General features: G+C 43.3%; 1 protein-coding gene across 1 annotated transcript in view; it reads right to left on the reverse strand.

Annotated features, from left to right (window-relative positions):
- Positions 1-493: 493 nt before the first annotated feature.
- Positions 494-19,307, reverse strand: part of arid1b (AT-rich interactive domain 1B) — a 55,286-nt gene continuing 36,472 nt past the window's right edge. The window contains exons 8-19 of the mRNA XM_029461201.1: positions 17,969-18,072; positions 15,649-15,843; positions 14,520-14,735; positions 13,693-13,903; positions 9,285-9,426; positions 7,770-7,939; positions 6,773-6,905; positions 6,573-6,692; positions 6,314-6,389; positions 4,654-5,389; positions 3,934-4,064; positions 494-3,640 (exon numbers count right to left, since the gene is read on the reverse strand). Of these exons, the coding sequence (XP_029317061.1) occupies positions 1,847-3,640; positions 3,934-4,064; positions 4,654-5,389; positions 6,314-6,389; positions 6,573-6,692; positions 6,773-6,905; positions 7,770-7,939; positions 9,285-9,426; positions 13,693-13,903; positions 14,520-14,735; positions 15,649-15,843; positions 17,969-18,072 (4,028 nt within the window). The 3' untranslated portion in view covers positions 494-1,846. The remainder of the gene's footprint in view (positions 3,641-3,933; positions 4,065-4,653; positions 5,390-6,313; positions 6,390-6,572; positions 6,693-6,772; positions 6,906-7,769; positions 7,940-9,284; positions 9,427-13,692; positions 13,904-14,519; positions 14,736-15,648; positions 15,844-17,968; positions 18,073-19,307) is intronic.

Genomic DNA, 19,307 nt, shown 5'->3' on the forward strand with positions numbered 1-19,307 from the left:
GAGCGAGAGATCTCCAGATACTCTCTTTCCTCTTCAAATGGTTTTATTTAGTGGTTTGTGAGCTGGAACAGCCACATTTCACACTCAGAACATGACTCCCCTTTCAGAAGGACATTTTCAGTAAAACCTCACATCACCTCTTCCTCCTATTAGTCACAGGAAGGCAGTAATGCTGATAACTATTTAAATAAATGACACTATATTAACACTTAACTTGCAAGAAGTATCTCATTCAATAGTTATTATCAAACACCTTCAAAATAAAACCATGTATGTGATATAAAGTAATACAGCGCACCTCCTAATGTGAATGTGAAACATTTTAAATAAACACCCGAGATCTCTGATGTGAAACCTGAATAGCAAACAAATCAACACTCAAGCGACCACTGTGACCACAGAACACTATCAGGTCCTCTCACCCGAGTCCTCTGGAGTCAGTCGTGACCGTGATGAGATTATTTTGAATGACATCAATAAAAGGCAGTCCATGTAAGCAGTTGATGTTTGTTTTATTGGCCTAAGATTGTCTGGACATAATGCAACGTCTCCGGTGCTTAACGATGGTCATCGTACATTTATTTGTGACATGTGCAGCACAGAGTATAAATGTGTATACTGAATAAAAGAGAGACATGGAGTCATACGGAAAAAAGGCAAATTTTACAATGAGCTTTCAGGACATTTTGAAGGTTCTTTTCACACGTTTCTTTTTAGAGCATTATCTCGATTCAAAAATATGCCCCTTGACATGAATGGAGGACAGTAACAAACAGAAATGTGTTCAGTTTTTCTCATGTAACCTCTCACCCTGGCACTTCCACGTTTGATTACCAAAGCGATTGTTTTCTCAGCTATAATACAATGCATACAGGAATTTTTTTACATTGAAACACCAGTTACATCTGCCATGTTCAAATATTTGACCCCATTAACAAAATATGTATAATAACAATAACAAATATTTACCAACAATAAAAGCATTTGTTATAATAGTCGGAAAGCCTCTTGCTATGCTTGATTGAGACTGAAAGAATCATGTGCGTCCAACGGTTTATATACACAGTGATGAAAAAATACAGACATAACACGAGTGCTTAGGAAACACAAAGTTCATCTGTGAGAGTCGTTGAGGCTATGATTGATAAATTAGACACTTCTTTTGACAGACGCTCTTCTCTCATGTTGATTGGCTGGTGCAATGCTGCCTCCTCATGGCCTAAAGCACACACTGCAGGTGTCTTTAAAGATTCTTCTTGTTTTTCAAAAAGGGACAACTTGCTCTAGAGTCCTATTGCACAATTTATCTTCCAGCGATGGAGACATATACATTTCAATTTGAAAAGTCAGTGTGTGTGTCCACCCCCACCCCCCCACACACACACACACACACACACGACTGTTGGCAAAAAAGTTCAAACTACTGTACAGTGTCACATTTTAAATAAATACTCTCCATTAACAAAATGTTGATGAGTATATTTAGCATTTATAAAACTGAAAAACATCTCCACGACTCATCGACTCAAAAGGAACCACGTAATTCAGCACCGACATCTGGTGGCAGCTTTGGCTGAAAAAAGTAAACAAACAAAAAAACAAATGCCGAACAAAAGTAGCAATCCAACACCAGCAGGTATTAAATATTTGTATTAAAATGGGCTTTAAATCCCGAACCCACTTTTTTAACGGGGGCCCAGAAGCTATACATATATAGAGATATTTTTGTTTATGTGGATATTTCCTTTTTTAAAAAAACAAACATTTTCTGTCATTTTGATAAATAAAAATAGAAAACCACAGAAGTATGTTAGTGTCTGCCGTGTGAGTCCTGCCTCTCCTCTTGTCATAATTTCCCTAAGTGAAAGAGAACTTGGCAAATAATAGCCACCACCCCTGCGTTGAGCACAGAGGAAATGGAGATGTCTAATAATCTGCTTTCATACAGCACAAACTCTCTCTTGTTCTCCGCCACTTTGGCCATAGCCAGCAAGCCTTTAGCTGCTCTGCACATCATGTTTATGCTCGGCGGGTCCATAGGGGGGTGCCCCATGTGAAGCAAGCTGTGAGGGTTCTGCTGGTACTGCGCCATGCTGACACCATCCTCCAAGAAGCCTACCAAATTACCCACGCTGCCCTTCTGCATGGCTATGGCACATGCCGCTGTGGGGTCTCCCTGTGCCAGGTGGGACAGAAAAGCCACCGCCATCTCCCTGTACACCTGGGCCTTCCTCTGACCGATGTAGCGCACCAGGATAGTGAAGATTTTCTCCTGGCGGCTGAAAGGCGGCGTAGCTAGCAGGAGGTCGATGTTGCCGGCCTGGATGCTGAGCTTGCAGAGACACTCAAGCACCAGCCTCTGGGGGGTGAGCTGGGAGTGGGGTGCTACAGATGGGAAGGGATCCTGGGCTTCAGCTGAAGGGCACACCATCCAGTGGAGAAGGCCGTCCAAGATGGGGAGGCAGATAGTGTCCGGGTAGGTGGAGAGATCCAGGTGGCCCGAGATGTTGGCCATAGTGACCATGGCGTTCTCCCTGAGCAGACCCAGACACTCCCTCCACCACTCCTCTTTGCTACTCGTCAGCCCCTGCTCCTTCTGCTCGTCTCGCTGGTAGCTAGGAGGCGACCTGTTCCTCTCCGGGTGCTGGTGGTGCAGCAGGAGCAGCCTGCTCAGGAGAAGAACCAGAGCAGGGTGGCGCGACATATCCAAGTCGTTCCCGGGGATGAAGGACAGGCTCCGGACGATGTTGGACACGCAGAGGCACCGCTTGGCCTGCGAGTCCTGCCAGGCGGAGGATCTGGAGAGCGGAGCCTCGTCCAGGCAGCGAGGCTCGTCCTCCAGCAGGGTGATGTGGTCCTGCTCCCCGTCCTGATGCACCCTGAAGGGGTAGGACGGCAAGGAGCGTGCAGGGTGGGCGTAAGAAAGGGCGTCGACCCGAGCGCACAGAACATCATCGATAGTAGCAGTGATATGTTTCTTCCCGTCCTCCACCATTTTTTCCTCTTTCTTTTCTTTTCTTGTCTTTCCGTCCTCCTTGGCAGGTGGTTCACTCCGGGGTTCAAAGTGTGTTTGAATGTGTGCTGTGGAATCACCTCCACCAGCCTGCCAGTGTAGCAGCCCGCTGGTGAACTCAGTGATGTAACCTAAGTGCTTCGTCATGTCTTCAATCAGGTCCTCTTTGTGGACGATCTTGATGGGGAGCTTATCGTATTTACTGGCTTGTTTAGGTTTCGGTTGTACAGGCTGGTCGGCACACTCCTTTTTACTCTCTGCTCCTTTTTCACTCTCTTCTTCTTTTGCTTTTCCCTCTTTCTCTCCATCCTCTTCATTCTTGTCCTCTTTCTTGATGCTCACATCACACTCCTCCTTCTCACCCTTCACCTCAGCTGGCTCTGGCTCTGTGACTGGTGGAGCTTCCTCTGCTGCTGGCTCCCCCTCTGCTGTTGGAGCTGACTCAGGTTCAGGTTGGGTAGTAGAGTCTGTTTCATGGTCAGGGATGGCTTCTTCTATCTGGTCAGCAGCAGAGTCCAAAAGGCTTGTCGGAGCCACGGTCCCCACCTCAAACTCCTCCAGGATGCCAAAGATCTCGATCAGGTAACGGCGGAAGTACTCCACAATCAGTTCGAGGAATCCAGGCAACTGGTCAGACATAAGATGAAATAAATGTCAGCAATTTAGGCAGGAGGAAGACTAATTCCAATCTATATCTTAAATCTAATATCTTAAATCCTTTTAACTACATAATGACATAATTGCCTTCTGAATACCCCCCCCCCCCCCACTAACTACTATAGCTCTTTACTCCATCAGAAAAGGTTAATCTGAAAGATCAGGTTTAAAGAGACGCACTGTATTATTGTACTGTCACAGCGTGCTAAAGCGGGCTGAATGAATCTGTCCTGTCAGCAGTGAGGTGTAGTGGTTAAATTTACCTGGGAGAGGTTAAAGGAGCCCACAGTGCTGTCATCGTACAGCAGGATGTTGATTGTGTCGAGAGCCCATGTGCTCTCTGCCAGCAGGCCGGACTTCAGAGACATCATCACGCGCCAGGCCTCAGGCGTTCCTGGGGTGAAAACAGTGGGATGTTTGGAACCAGGAAGAGAAAAGAAATAGTGATCAGACATGGTCCATATGATAATAAGGGGACACTGATCATCGCATTTCCTTTCATAAAATTGACCTCATGTTGTCTCCCTGAAAATTAGCGGATTTTAAACCGAAAATTAACAGAGATAAAAAAAATCCACAAACTAGAAATTGAAGAATTAGTAACACATCACCAACGCTCGCTGTACTAGTCAGTGGTGGAAAGTAAGTAAATAGAATTTACTTAAGTACAACTTTAAGGTACTTGTACTATACTATTTCAAATGCTTTGCTACTTTATACTTATAAATTACACAGAATATAAAATAGTTGCTTAAAATATTAGCTCCACATTTACCAGTTGTAATATTAATGATGCTTACACATTAATGCACTACCAATTATAATCTCATAATCTAATATATATTATCCCAAAATAATGAATACTTTTACTTTAGGTACTTTAAGTATATTTTGATTCTAAAACATTTGTACTTTTACTTAAGTAAAATATTTTTTCCACTAGTCAAAACAGTAATTATTGAAATAATGGGGCTCCATCTCACCAATGTCCTTGGAGGTGAGCCTGCGTCGAGGCTTGAGAATCGGCATGGTGGCCTCCACGGATCCTGGTGGGTAGTTGAGGTCTCGCCTCAGGTTGGGAGGATAGTGACCAAGGGGTCCGCCTCCCTGGGAGCCCATCATGGTCATCCCAGGCTTAGGCATCTTCATGGCTGACATGAACGGGACTTTGCCGGGCGACATCCTGGAGTCCATGGAGCGCTGGAAGGCCCCCGGGCTGGGTGCTCTGGGTAGGTGGTTGGCCATGGATGGAGAGTTGGAATAAGATGATGGCTGACGTGAGGAGAGGGGAACCATGCCGCCGGATGATGACATGTAGGGAGACTGACGGTGCCACTGCTCCTGCCCCGGCCGCCCGTCCATGTCATCTCTGCCGATTGAGCCGTAAGGTGGCATTTGTGACGGAGGCCCCTGTCTGTTGGGGTAGGGATAGCCGAGGTCTGTCCTGGAAGGCCACATGTTGGGGCCATCGGCGGCAGGGTTAGGAGTGGGCCCCCCACCCATCATGCTGTGCTGGCTCTGACCTGAGGGGGCCATGCGGTCGCGGGGGTAGGGGTAGGGGAACTGTCCCTGGAGGGGTCTGTGTTCAGGGCCTGAGTACCCACCACCGTAGTGGTTGTACATGTCCGGCTGCTGGCTGGCGTACTGCATGGCGTACATGTCACTCTCATGTCTCTTGGGTGGGGGGCCGTACATGCCGTCCATGGGCCGTTTGTAGCCCTGCTGAAGCAAAGGTGTAGATTGTTAGTAACAACACGCAGCCACGGTATGGCAAATTATTTAGTTAGGATTCTCTCCTTTTAGTCTGTTTGTTTGTTTGTCAGCAGGATTACGGAAAAACCTACTGGCCCGATTTTAATGAAACTTGGTGGAAGGGTGTAGCAAGAACCCATTACAGTGTTGGAGCGAATCCGAATGGATACACAGATACACAAATTATGTTTCACTTTCGTTAATATTGCAAGATAGGGCATTTGTGCTCCATTCATGTGGTGTCGGAATATATGAAAGAATTAGTTCCTGACTGGGAAAATTCACGTGAACACCCCTTTAGGTCAGAACAAAAACTCGGGAACAAATATCAGCAATAAAATACAACACATCTTACACCGAAGTGGGAAGAACGCCTCCCCAAATCAGGAAATTGGATCATCAGAGACCACATGAATGCCTTTGTGGAGGTCTGCGCCCTCCATGTACCACTCTAGTAATGGTATGTTGTTTCTAATATGGTATTAGATACTATCAATTTAAGAAGTAAAATTTTTTTAACCAAGATGCTTAACATACACCACAATTACATAACAGTTCCTGATGTTGCACACAGTCAATGGACCATCGATTAAGCTGATTCATGAACATGGCGCAAACTCTTGTTTACTTAACTGTAAAGGTTAAACTAAATGGATGATTAAAAAGCAAACAAGAAGTAGCAAGGTGATAAAACAACAACCAAGCATTACCCCTTTTCCTACATACTATAAGTAAGTCAGTATTTCACTTGATCAATTATTAATACAGGACATTTCCTGTTCAAAATGGGTTTAACATTATAATGTTTTACTCAGATGTTATACACCGTGTTCCATGAAGTCACAGTGAAGAGTGTAAAACTACTGTGTTTACATCTCACAGCTCTCTCACCTGTTGCTGTGGGTACATCCCAGATGGATGCATCCCGTATGGCATGCTGGGATACTGCTGACTGTAGCCATCGTGTCTGAAACAGAACGGAGGGGGGGAGGAGGAATACATCACTCGCTGGTTAAAAAATCATAAGCAAAGTTACATGAAGACATATTATTTTGTACTCTACTACGCACGCACGCACGCACACACACACACACACACACACACACACACACACACACACACACACACACACACACACACAGGTGCTGACCTCTGCTGCGAAGGGTATCTACTGGGAGAGTACATGCTGCCCTCACTGTTAGAAGGTCCCATGTTGTTCTGACTGCCAGGGGGACCCATGTTCCCCTCCATCCCCATGACATGGTCCGGTCTGAGGGAACAAGCGAAATGTCAAAGAGATATTGAGATACTACAGGTTCACCACCCTCTTCTGCTGGTTTGTGTGCCTACCTCCTATCGTAGCCTGGCCCGTATGGATATTGCGAGCGTTGGCTCATGCTCAAGGCTGACGGGGATCGACCATACATGTCCTGTATGCCTCCACTGGGCATTTGAGCTGGTATGTAGGGATCAGCTCCTGCCACTGAGAAGGAGAAAAGCAAATGAGGAAAAATGCATCTTAGACTATCGTATATAATAGAGACTGAATCGAAACAACGTGAACAAAATGGGAAAGAAAAAAAAGAAGAATAGTGATTGTTCCGCAAACATGCTCTTTTATATGCATGAAGCATATTTCCTGCCAAACCACCAGGTGGCAGCATTCCTCTATGATTATTCACCACTTCCCATGATTAAACCTATTGTTCAGAGGCTGCGACTGTTGTTATGCAGCTAACATCCACCATATTATTCATTCAGACTCCATTCTCTCCAGCCTTCAGAGGAGCCGCCGTCCTTTCTAAAACTACTGTTTGTTCAGAAAACTAAACCGCATGAGTTGGTCAAAACAGGTGCTTCTCAGCAGGATGGAAAGGATGAAAGGTTGAGAACGAGGAGGATGAAAAGGACGAACAAAGTAAGAATGAGGCGAAGGCTAAGCTACAAGAACATCAGACGAGCCGGTGTGTTTTCGTTACAGGGATGTGTGTGGCTTAACAAACAGTTCTCATCTCCTTTATAGTTCTAGTAGTTAAACACACACACACACACACACACACACACACACACACACACACACACACACACACACACCTGTCCTGACTAGGCGATGAATTAGACCAACGAGACAAGACGAAAGAACAATGGCTTTGGGATACATGAGTCATTTTAACAAAGAGTTTATTCAAGTTTTACATTTAAATATCCTCATTTAAAGTTTTTATGACCATAAAAAATACTTTATTTAATGGTTTATTTTCATAAGTCTCAAAATATTTGGTGAAATTGGGAAAACAGGGGTGTTGGTGTTTGGGTGATAGGATGTCACAGCGTGTGTCTCACTCACTCTTCCTCATCCCGGCGAAGGGGTCCTTGGCCTCGTACTGCATCCTCATCATCATGTCAGGCATGCTGAGGCCCTGCTGGTAGGGAGCTGAGGGGGGAAGGGAGGTAACACGCTTCTGGAAGGCCGGGTCGCTCACCTCCGAGAAGGGATCCTGTACGCTCACACTGCTCCTGGACAAGATGAGGAGGGAGGGAGTGACAGCGGGGAGAGAGAAGGGAGAAGGTGGAAGCTGTGAGAGGGAGGTGCAGACCATGGAGTGCACACACGGAAAATATGGATATCATGTGTGCTGTGAAGGAATAGCGTTTTTAATTGTTAAATGGATGTGTAATTACCTCCGCCAAGGAGGTCATATTTTCGCTTCGGTTTGTTTGTCTGTCAGCGGATTACTGAAAAACTACTGAAACTTTGTGTAGCATTACATTTTGAAGCGAATTCGAACCAGCTCTGCGCTCTCTGAGTGCCCTTATAGTTGTAATATGAAATACTTCATATATCACATATACATGTTATGATAGTAGTTTGTTGTCAGTAGAGCAGTAAAAATAACTTAAGGTAAAGTAAAGAATTATAAGCAGCAACATGCACTTAAAGTATTAAAAGTAAAAGTACTCCTGTCAGTGAGATATTATATTATTGGATCATTATTACAGATGCATTACTGTAGACCTGTATGCAGCAGGGAGGTTGTAGCTTGTTAAAGTAAAACTCATTGTAACGACTTTATATACTGTTGAGCAGTGTCATCAATAACAACGCATCATATTTTATAAACGGATAACATGGTTTGTATGTAAAGCCTTGATATTCAAAGCAACTTGTAAATACATGTAGTTGAGTAAAAAGTATAAAGTAGCATACAATAGAAAAACTCAAGTAAAGCGCAAGTACCTTAAAAACTTAAGTAGAGTACTTGAGTAAATGTACTGATAGTTACTTTCCACACCTATTTGTTTCATGCACATACAAGTGCCCTGTCAACATGGCTTAAAAGAAGCTAATGAACCATTGCAATGAGAAAACACTTGTTAGACAAGAACATAGCTTCTCACACATGATATCACAAACTAAGAACCGTGCCTCCTGTCCCATGCTGAAAATAAAATCTGCAGACAAAAGGCTGCCAACCTTTATAATCAGAGGACTATCTTTACACAAGAGAAAAAGCCTTATAATCATCATCACCATCATCATCATCATCATCATCATCATCATCATCATCATCATCATCATCATCATCATCATCATCATCATACAAAGAGCAACACAACATAATATGGATTTAGTCTTTATGGACAATGGTGTATTTGAACATAACAGTGCACATAAAGTTGTTTTAGTTAAATCCTGCTTCACTACACGATACGTGTTGACAATTCAGATTTATACCAAACATCAACAGACGAACCTTGTTTTACAAAATCAAGACAATTAATCATAGAACATAAAGTACTACAACTGAAGCAGCAGTAGCTGCAGTAGTAGTGTTAGTATTGCAGTATGTCTGTGTGGTACCTGTTAGTGGGCAGTGGTGTGACCTGTCCCAGAGGGGTGGTGGCAGGTGTGGGGGGTTTCAGATCCCCTGCTGCCTCCGCTGTAGAGCTGCTGCCGGAGGACTGGGGCGTCTGTGGGCCTTGGAGGGAGCCGCCTGAATTCGCTGTAAGACACAAGTATCCTTTTTATTATCATTATATAGCTTCACGGAATTCACAGCCAAAACTGTAACACATTCAGACCGCAGGGCTCTTCAGATATGATCTTGGAGCTGGTTTGAGTTAGAGCGGCCATAGTGGACTTTTTCTCTGCAGCAGGTGCTGTATTAGAGAGATAACTTTGGACTTAAGGCCAAAGCACTAACAGTGTTACCCTACGAGACAACTGAGCTCTAAGCAAACAGCGCACATGAGGGCAGAGAAGATGAGTACAGAGGGACTGCTTAAGAGAGGCCAGTGGAGGAAGAGGAGAAGAGAAAGGAGGCAGGAGGAGAGGACACAGCAAAGGATTTCTCAGAGGGAATTGCCCACTTGGGCGGTCGCAGCACAGCTCTTTATTTAGAAGCTGTTTGAAGATGGTTTAGCAGGACTTTTTTTTTTAGGTGTGCCGTGGACTTGATGAGGGGTTCATGTGGAGGGCAAAGCTGAGGGGCACAGATGTATTTAAAGACATATACTGTATATCTACCATTAGTGTATTTAAAGTAAAACTATATGCAAGCTTCAAAAAACATCTCCTCAATATGAGCTTGAGAAACGCTTGCTTGTGACCCCCTAGACAAAAATACATCTCCTCACACAGAGAATCCAACCGTTAAAATTGGGTTAGTGTGCTCTCTTGTTATGACACCGTATTTCTGTGAATTTCTCAGTTCAGATGACTTGTAAATTATAAGAGTGCCGAGCAACAAGAGCCCAACACACAAAGAACCCCCAACCAGATAAAACCAAGGGATACAAATTCCCAGAAGCAGGTTTAATGGAAAATGTGGACCGTTCCGGCTAAAAGATGACAAAAGACGAAGGAAGAGAGAATATGAAAGTGTCCTAATGAGCATTTAGCGTAAGAAGACTTTCTCTGGAACAGCCTTAGTGGCCTCTCCCTGCACCGCACGTTTCCACAGAAAAAAGAAAAAGAAAGAAAGACTTAAGCTTTAAAAATTCATGCTAATTCTGAATTATTCAATGATACCCCCTGCCTCTACATCATAGGAGACGGAGAGAAAGAGAGAGAGACAGGGAGAGGTGGTTATCCCATGATGATTAGCAGAGGTAGAAGAGAGGGCAGGGAAGGGCCGGTGAGCATTAGGGATTCTTCACTTCCTGGGATATGCCTGCTTCAGAGGAACACACGCGCACACACACACACTTGGAGAAGCGCAAACAATGGCGGGGTTAGCCAAGGTTAAGAGGTTTACTATTCCTCAAGAGCAGGAGAGCAGACAGACGGATACATAATACCAAGCAGGGGGTTATGAAGATGGAGGAGAGCGTGAACTCAAGTGCCCTCTGCTCCATATTTAGAGGGAGAAAAGAATGACAGAGGGGGGAAAATAAATAAATGTGTGCGCAAGAGGCGTGTGGCTGACGTTTGATGTGAGGCTATGTGTGTGTGTGTGTGTGTGTGTGTGTGTGTGTGTGTGTGTGTGTGTGTGTCAGCGGGTGACATAATCCAGAGGGGTGGTAGTGGTTAAGGGGGGGGAGGAAAAAAGTCAGTCAGCCGAGCCAGTTTTGTGAATGAAAGGTGACGGCGAGGTCGAGTTTGTTTACATTCTACATTCCAGTCCTCATTAATCACTCCCCACACCCCACCACCACCACAACTACACACACCCCCACCAGCCCGCTGGACAAGCTCCCTCAGTGACATCATTGGGCTGTCAGTCTATATATAGGCTAGCAGGGTGTCAGTAGGGCACTTTGCACTTTGCAGCAGGAAAGCATAGATAGTAGTTAAAGACAGAGGCGTAAAAAGGGAATGGATGGGATTTCTTCCAGCTATGTATTCAGCACTTTTCATACAGCCACAGTTTTAGAAGTGGGGTGTACCCCAGTTCTCACCTAGGTCATGTTTTTGTCATGTTAGTCTCCATTGAATGTTGAAACGGTAACTCCTAACCCTCTAACTGCAATTTTTGACGTAGTTAAGTATGGGCTTTCTCGCCTCCATAAAAATCACATTGTATTAGCATCACTGTTTGCTCGACATCGTAATGGAAAGGGGAGGAGTCCTCCTAGTTACACATGTCCAGTCGATCCAGGAGGTGACTCTTGTATTAGGAGAGCGTTAGCTCTTAGTACGTGGATCAGAGGAGAGGAGAAATATGACAAAACCTGATATATCATTTCTATTTGCTATGATAATCTAATCAAAGTAATTGCTAATGTCTGGGAACAAGACAACATTGCTACACTGCATTCATACAGGTTGTAAACAAGTCAACAGTAGCCAGATTAGGGTTGGATGTTTTTAAAGGTTATTACTTCACAGTAATATGTCCTTCCTTCACCTGGTTTCCTGGGATACTTCGCCATAAATGACGTGATTTCAAACCTCAGAGCAGACAATTTATCATAATTTAGTTTTTATTCTTTCATATTCATTAAATGATGTGGTAATACATTTAGTAGAAGAACAATTCCCCTTAAAACAACACTATCTTTGAGGTGGAAAGTACCACAATGTCAACAATACGGAATCATTTGATGGATTCAACCATATTAATAATCCCTCATTGCACAGGTCATGACTGATTCTTTCACAGCTACAGCAAGTACGTTAAGCAGGAAGTTGGTCTGTAAGCTGTGATGGATTTACAACAGTAAAGTACACTTCAAAATATGTATATTTTAAATGCACTATAGCACTTGTAGAATACTTAGTAGAAAAAGCTTTTTTGGTCTCGTCTAATATCCGTGTTACAGTTTTAGCTGTAGTGTTTAAACTCTCATGAGGCCCATATTTTTACATATGCAGGTGATATGAAAATCATGCAGCAGATCTTACTTCAATCAAGTGTTGCAGCATAAGCACTTTATCGTTTAATGCTGCATATCCAAAAGGCGGACCAAATATTGACCTTTTCATATTTCAAAATATAGACGCCATCTCTGATTATGTGTACCATGGCCCCATCAGCTGAACTGGGCAAAATTAGATTCTGTGAAATTGGCCGTGGTAAGGTCCCGTTAAATGTATGAGAGGGGGCTGAATTGTGAATTATAAAGTGTTACGAGCAAGAGGGAGTAGGAATTAATTTATATGTGTTTATATAGGTGGTTCATGTGTATTGTATGTATGTGTGTGTGTATGCAAATGAAGGCCGGTGCTCTTTTACACCCACCAGGAAAAGCAATCTGCAGTGTCTCAGGCAGGTGAAGTGCTGTGATGTTCTATTTAAAAGCCGGGTCACTTTTCTCATCTCCGCTGCAAATTAGAGACGTGACCTTAACGCTCCATATCGCTTCAACTCTTTCCCTCTCCTCTGCTGATCCTCACGTCATAATTGTGCACAGAGACACACACGGTGTGAACAGGTAATATACACAAACAAAGAACAAACCCTTTGTGTTACGCTGCTGCACCAAAACAATATTACTTAACCTTAAAAGCACTGTGATCGTATCTGAGCTGACCTTCATTAAACTAAGAATCATCTCATCAAAACAGCGCTAATGTTCAATCATCTCTCTTGGGCTTTAATCTGTGTTCATGTAGTGATGCTGTTATTAATAGTAATGTAGCTGGCTATGGTACTGTAATTTGTTTAAGTGTCATTTAGGCCAATATATATATATTTTTTGTAAAGTCGGTTTTAGAGAGTTTTTAAGAAAGAAAGGTTGTAATTTGTGTGAATTGACCCTTTAACTCAGTCAGTGCCTCTATGGTCTGTGTTTGCACTGTTGGACAGACGTGGTTCATTCTATTTTTGGCTCGTAATGAATCACTTCATTATTTGAACTCCTGATGTGCACAGCAGCTGACACAATACAGCTGGAACTAATAACATTGCCTTTTCATTTATTTGATCAAATAACAGCATAGCTAATTAGCTGCAAAAGTAAATGCAGCTGTCTGTTTAGGCCAAATGAGTTGATTCTTGTGCAACATTGTCTGTCACCAAAACCTAAACTGGAGAGCAAATTTACACAATCTGCTTATTAAACCTTTATATGAGTCTGTTCACAACTGTTTCTATTAAGATGCAAACATGGCAGCTACCTTCACCACAGGGTTTCTGACTCAGTTGCAAAGCATTTATTGTGACGATGTTGTACGCCACATTGTCTTGAATACAGATCATTCTCTCTGAAGATTCCCGACACCTGTAGTTTGATCAGCAGCACCTGTTGTTTGGCTGCCGACAGATGGGAGAGTGGAGTGGTGAAAAACAAAAAACCCAGCGAACGAGTCTGTTATCAGGCCTTACCAGGTGAGGGTGGCTGGATCTTGACCTGCTTCCTGCTGTCCCCTCCAGCCATGCTGCTGCTGTCTGCTGGCGGCTCCTCTCCCCTCTCCATCTTACACTCGTAGGCAAACAGATACTGGATGTACTGCTTCTTCAGCGAGCTGGCGGAGGTGCTGGATGTACCCACGTTAAGGGTTGTGGACAGCTCGCGCCACTTCTTGTTCTTGTTTACCTGAGTGGTTGAGGGGGAACCACAAAACATTAATAAGTCAAATCATGTCCTCTCTCTATAAAGTGAGATATCCCAGGAGCATCCGCCACACACACTTGTCATTTTGCCTGGAGTACGGTAGACCACAGCCTTCTGAATTTAATCAAAAATAATCAATTCCATGGCTGTGCACTTAATGTTTTTGTACTTTCTAAAACCACAGTGTTCTAAGTCACTCTTGCACATACTTTTCACATTGCTGTTTTTAATCTAGCAGCAAAAAAGTATGTGGACACCCCTGAACACATACTTTTAATCTGCAGCTGTTTTTCATGGTCCATGCAACAGTTTTGGGAAAGTCATTTCCTGTTTCAACACTACAATCTCTCAGGGCATAAAGCAAGGTCCATTAAAAAAGGATTTTTCAGATTTAGGTGTGGAAGAACTTGACTGGCCTGCCCAGTGCTGTGACCTCTACACCGTCCATCCTTTGAACTGTGTAATCTGTCTGTTATCTCTTACTGCATTTCTACTACATTTCATTGTCTCAGTACCTGCACTCTGTGCAATGACAGTACAGTTGAATCTTATTTAATATCATCCCAACATAACAACAAGTGTGATTTCTAAACGTTACCATGGCAAGGCCTCCGATCTCCCGAACAGCTATGTAGAGCTTCCAGAGGTCCAGTGGCTTCTTGCCCACAGCGGGAAGCTGTGCAACAGGCGTGCCTCTCTCCTCCATGAAGGTCAGGTATCGCTCCACCCAGCCCCGCCTCTCTGGCTCCACACCCAGCTCAAATAGCCGCGCGATTCGCTCCCCAGTGAGGGAGGAGGAGTTAGGGTTGGCTTTCTGGTGAGAGAGGAGAAAAGTTGGCTTATGGTAATGTAGAATGTGACATTTACTACACTACATTCATGTTAATATGCATTTTTAGCCTCTCCTGGTATATAAGGACAATAACAAAGCCGTTTTTCCTACACTTTTCATTCATGTCCTGGGGACACATCATTTACATAACATTATAAATGCTAATTTGGGGAATTCATGCACAGTAAATACTATACATTCTAGTATATATAGTCTATAATGCAGTTGTTGTGTTTTGCTTTATACAAGGGGCGACCTCCGGGTCTGAAAAGTGAAGCCTATGTGGAAGTGACTTAAACCTGCATCTCTTCAAATGGCCAGGCAGGGGGTGACTCCATTGATGGCAGAAATAAATCAGATTGTGTAGAAGTCTAAGATAAAATGACACTACTTGACTCACTTGATTTAGGAGTTTATTTCCTAATGAGATCGTCTTCTTCAATACAACATGATCTTTATTTTGTAAGTTTCGGTCCCACTTCATACGATAAAGCAAGATATGCTTTACGGCGTAGCTACATTGTGATTGTGAAATTGCGACCACATTTTCAGTTTATGAAAGGTAATTGTAACATTTGGTCACCCAAACATTTCTTGTTTCAAATTGAAATTGGTGGACAAAGTGTAATCTCACAAAGCCAGAGGTTTGAAAAGACTTGGTGGTCTAAGAATCAGCTTTTGATCATGTCATTACACAATAATCCTTCAATCATACATGAATCAATCACACTAACAGCTTTTACTGACACTATTGTCCATAAAGGGAAAGTTTGTTTCACTGATCGTTAAGTCGTTTGGTTTGGTCTCTGTGTCTATATGTTCATGTAGTTCCTTTGCTTCTTCAGTAAATCTACAAACCCGTCCATCCAATAGTGTTTGAGTTTGTAGTGCTTACAGGACTGGAGGGTGTCTTGAGGGGCCAGGGGGGGCTGCTGATGCTGTCGCTGTCGTCTCCGTGGTAGGAGGACAGGCTGGCCGGGCTGGGTGAGAGGGGGGAGGGCACGGGAAGGGCACCGCCTGGCGTGGCTGGCTGCGACACACACTGCTGGGAGCTGCTGCTGCTGTTATTGTTGATGTAGCCGTCCTGTAGCTGGTGAGGGGGAGAAAGAGAGGAAAAGGACTTTGAGTTTCTTTGTATAAAGAGATCCAGCACTGTGTCCTTTCACCCACTTCCTCCCTGTCTAACACGATGGTGAGTTCTGCTACTGTCCCAACAGTGAGGTAGCTTCAGTAACTGTAGATAACCCACAATGAGTCGATGTGTGTGAACAGACATACAGACATGTGTGTGTTTTGTGTTGTATTGCAGAAGTTTGGATGAAGTACTGTGCTTCAGTACAATTTTGACGTACTTCCACTCCACTTGAGTATTTCCATTTGAAGTTTTATTTGTATGTCACTAGATACTATTTAGAGGGGAATACATTCTTTTTACTCATTACAGCTATAGTCACTAATTACTTTTTTAGAATAACATTTTCTGTAGCATTTTCTATGAGACCCAAGATTATAATGCATTATAAACATACTCATAATGCTTTATAATCTGCTTATAGCTCTGTATAATTATAATTATAAGCACTTATAAATATGCTCATAATGCTTTATAACAATAATAACACATTAAATATTAGAAAGCATTTTATAATGACTGTATTAAGAATACGAATCTATAAAGTAACTAAAGCCGTCAGATAAATAAAAGGGAAGTAAAAAATACAATTTCAATTAGCATAAAATGGAATTACTCAAATAAAGTACAAGTACCTTAAAGATATATTTAGTTACTTTCCTCCACTGAAATAGTCCTATAGCCAGGAGGACTGCAGGTGTGTGTTTGTCACCATGCATAATGCATGTGTTTGCATGCCAGAGATATAGAACGCATGCAGATCAGTATGAACTAGTCTGTCTTTTATATGTGCGTGTGTGTGTGTGAAACTGGATACAGTACACGCTCCACTTTGTGTAAATCACTCCATGTTAGCTCACATCAGTGTGTTTGTGAGCGAGACTAGTCCTTCAGTGCATGAGTACATACGTGTGTGTGTGTGTGTGTGTGTGTGTGTGTGTGTGTGTGAGAGAGCAAGAGAGAAAGAGACTGCGAAAGAGGGAACAACAGCTTGACAAGTGCTTCTGGTCTGTGTACAGAATGCTCATGTCAGCAAAATCTTATCTTTCTCCCTTTTCTTCTCTCTCTCTCTCTCTCTCTCTCTCTCTCCCTCTCTCTCTCCCTCCCTCCCTCTCTCTCTCTCTCTCTCTCCCTCTCTCTCTCTCTCTCTCTCTCTCTCTCTCTCTCTCTCTCTCTCTCTCTCTCTCTCTCTCTCTCTCTCTCTCTCTCCCTCTCTCTTTGGCAGACAGATCATCTCTTTTGGGAGCACTGGGGGTCTTTCTGGCTGCTCTGACTGCCTTAAATAATTCAAAAGGCCCTACTACCGTAATCAGCAAAAGAGAAGACAGGGATTTGGAGGGAAAAATACGTGTAGTTGATGTGATGGAGGCGTGTGAGTTTGTTTGTGCATGTCTGTGTGTGTGTGTGTGAGAGAGAGAGGGAGGGGTTGTTAAGCAAAAACAAGGGGAGGGGGTAGAAAAGAGCAAAGAGCAGAGTTCTGTTGTTGCTGAGCTGAGCCAAGCCGAGCTGCAATTGTAGGGCAAAATGAGAAGTCAGCATTGTGTATTGGGACGTGTGTGTGTGTTGTGTGCGCTGAGGAAGTAGTGTTTAAGAGAAGGATGGTGTATATGTGTGTTCCTGTGTGTGTGACTTACTGGAAAGGCCAGTGTGCAGTTTCTTGTCTTTTTATTAAATACAATAAATGAAGAAATATGCCCGTGTGTGTATATGCGCTGTATTCTGTGTTTGAATGTGTGTACATGCATGTGTGTACTGCAGATGCTGAGCCCTCTCTCTTCTGTGTCTCTGTCTTTTTTTTTGCAGCTCAGGCTGCCAAAACATCAGCAAGAACAGAGTGCTGGGGGCAAAAACAAAGCGAGGAAAACATTAGGAATGGTAAATGTTAAACAAATCATTAAATATGGCGAGAAAACAACAGAGAAACGGCCCACTGTGCTGAGGCAGCATATGCTGATCAGATTTGGTTTGCTTCATTAGTGGAGAAAGATAAAAAAAACCCACAACAAAACAAAAACAAAAAAAACGAGAGGGAGAGAGGGAATTGCGAAGAAAGATGGCAAGAAGAAAAAGGTCAAGGAGGTACCTTTGGTTTGTGAGGCTCGTTGGCGGGGCCGCTGTCATCTTTTACGTCTGTTTTCGGTTTCCCATCAGGGCTCATTATCCCGTCTCCCGACATTCCCATTGCTCCTTCACCAAGAATGAGGAAACATTTACTAAAAGAAATATGTGTACGGAAATTTTCACAAACAAAAATAGCTGAGAGCCTGAATAAAAAAAACATTTAGTGAGAGATATCATGGCGGTAAGCTTTGTTCTTTGGCATTAAATAATATCATTTTTTAAAGAGGCTTTGTCCTGATAGCTATGCTTTCACTACGATGGAAAGAAGAGGAATACTTGCCATGTTTTTGTATTACAGTCGAATCAATATGATTTAACTCCCTCAAATGAACGGTGCCCCCTTTGTGTGTGCTGAAAGCTGCTTGACAATGGTTTGCATAATGTCACAGACAAAGTCAGACAACGTGAAATGGTTTGAATATAATGCTCTTTCTTTCTGTGTTCTCAAGGCCCTCAGTCCTTAAAGTCTGTCCAGCCATTCATCTCAAAGGGACGATCGTGAAAGACACTTATAAAAAGACTAAAGGAAGACATAGACAAAGCATGAGATAAGACTCCACTAAAAGCGAGCCAGTGCGCTCTCTCAACCTTTCTGGCTGCACATCCTCAGTTTGGGAGAAATCATGGATGTTGTCACATATTCAAAGTGGCAACAGAATGTGAAGGTTAGCATTCAAGAGATGTTGTCTGACAAGAAGACTTGTTTCTGTTTTCAAAGACATTTGTGTACCTTCGCGAGGTTTCTAATTGAAGAAGAGCTGAGGTCCTTAAAGACTACTTTTCATCGTACCAGCTGCATATTTAGTTATTAACAAAAAGAAGGGATCCTTGAATACAAGGCTCCCCGTCTTTATTTTTCCCTTGTGTGCTGCGGCACGGTGGGAAAACTAATGGCTTTTTACTGTGCCCAGGGGCAAACCAGATGAGTTTTGAGGAACCTTGGCGCTCTAATTCGTTTGAAGTTTTTCCAAATGTCACGCTTTCTGATATTCGGTTTTAAATAAAAGGCGCCTTTCATTTAGGGAGCCACAGTGAGGTGCGTTTAGCAACAATTCAGCGGGGTGAAAGGCTGTAAGAAAAAGTGATGCTCCACATTAATCTTTGCTCACAGGAGGGCGAGCTCTACTGGAGAAATAGGAGCTATGAGAAAGTTACTCAGCCTTTTACTATCTTTTGCCACTTTTAGTCCCCTCTCTCTCTCTCTCCCTCTCTGAATGGGAACAATCCTGATACATTCAACATAAACATGTGTACCGTTTAACGTTAACCCGGAGGGCTGCAACTTCTTATTCAACAGGTTC

Source organism: Cottoperca gobio, chromosome 22, assembly GCF_900634415.1.
Source record: "Cottoperca gobio chromosome 22, fCotGob3.1, whole genome shotgun sequence".
NCBI classification, from domain to species: domain Eukaryota; kingdom Metazoa; phylum Chordata; class Actinopteri; order Perciformes; family Bovichtidae; genus Cottoperca; species Cottoperca gobio.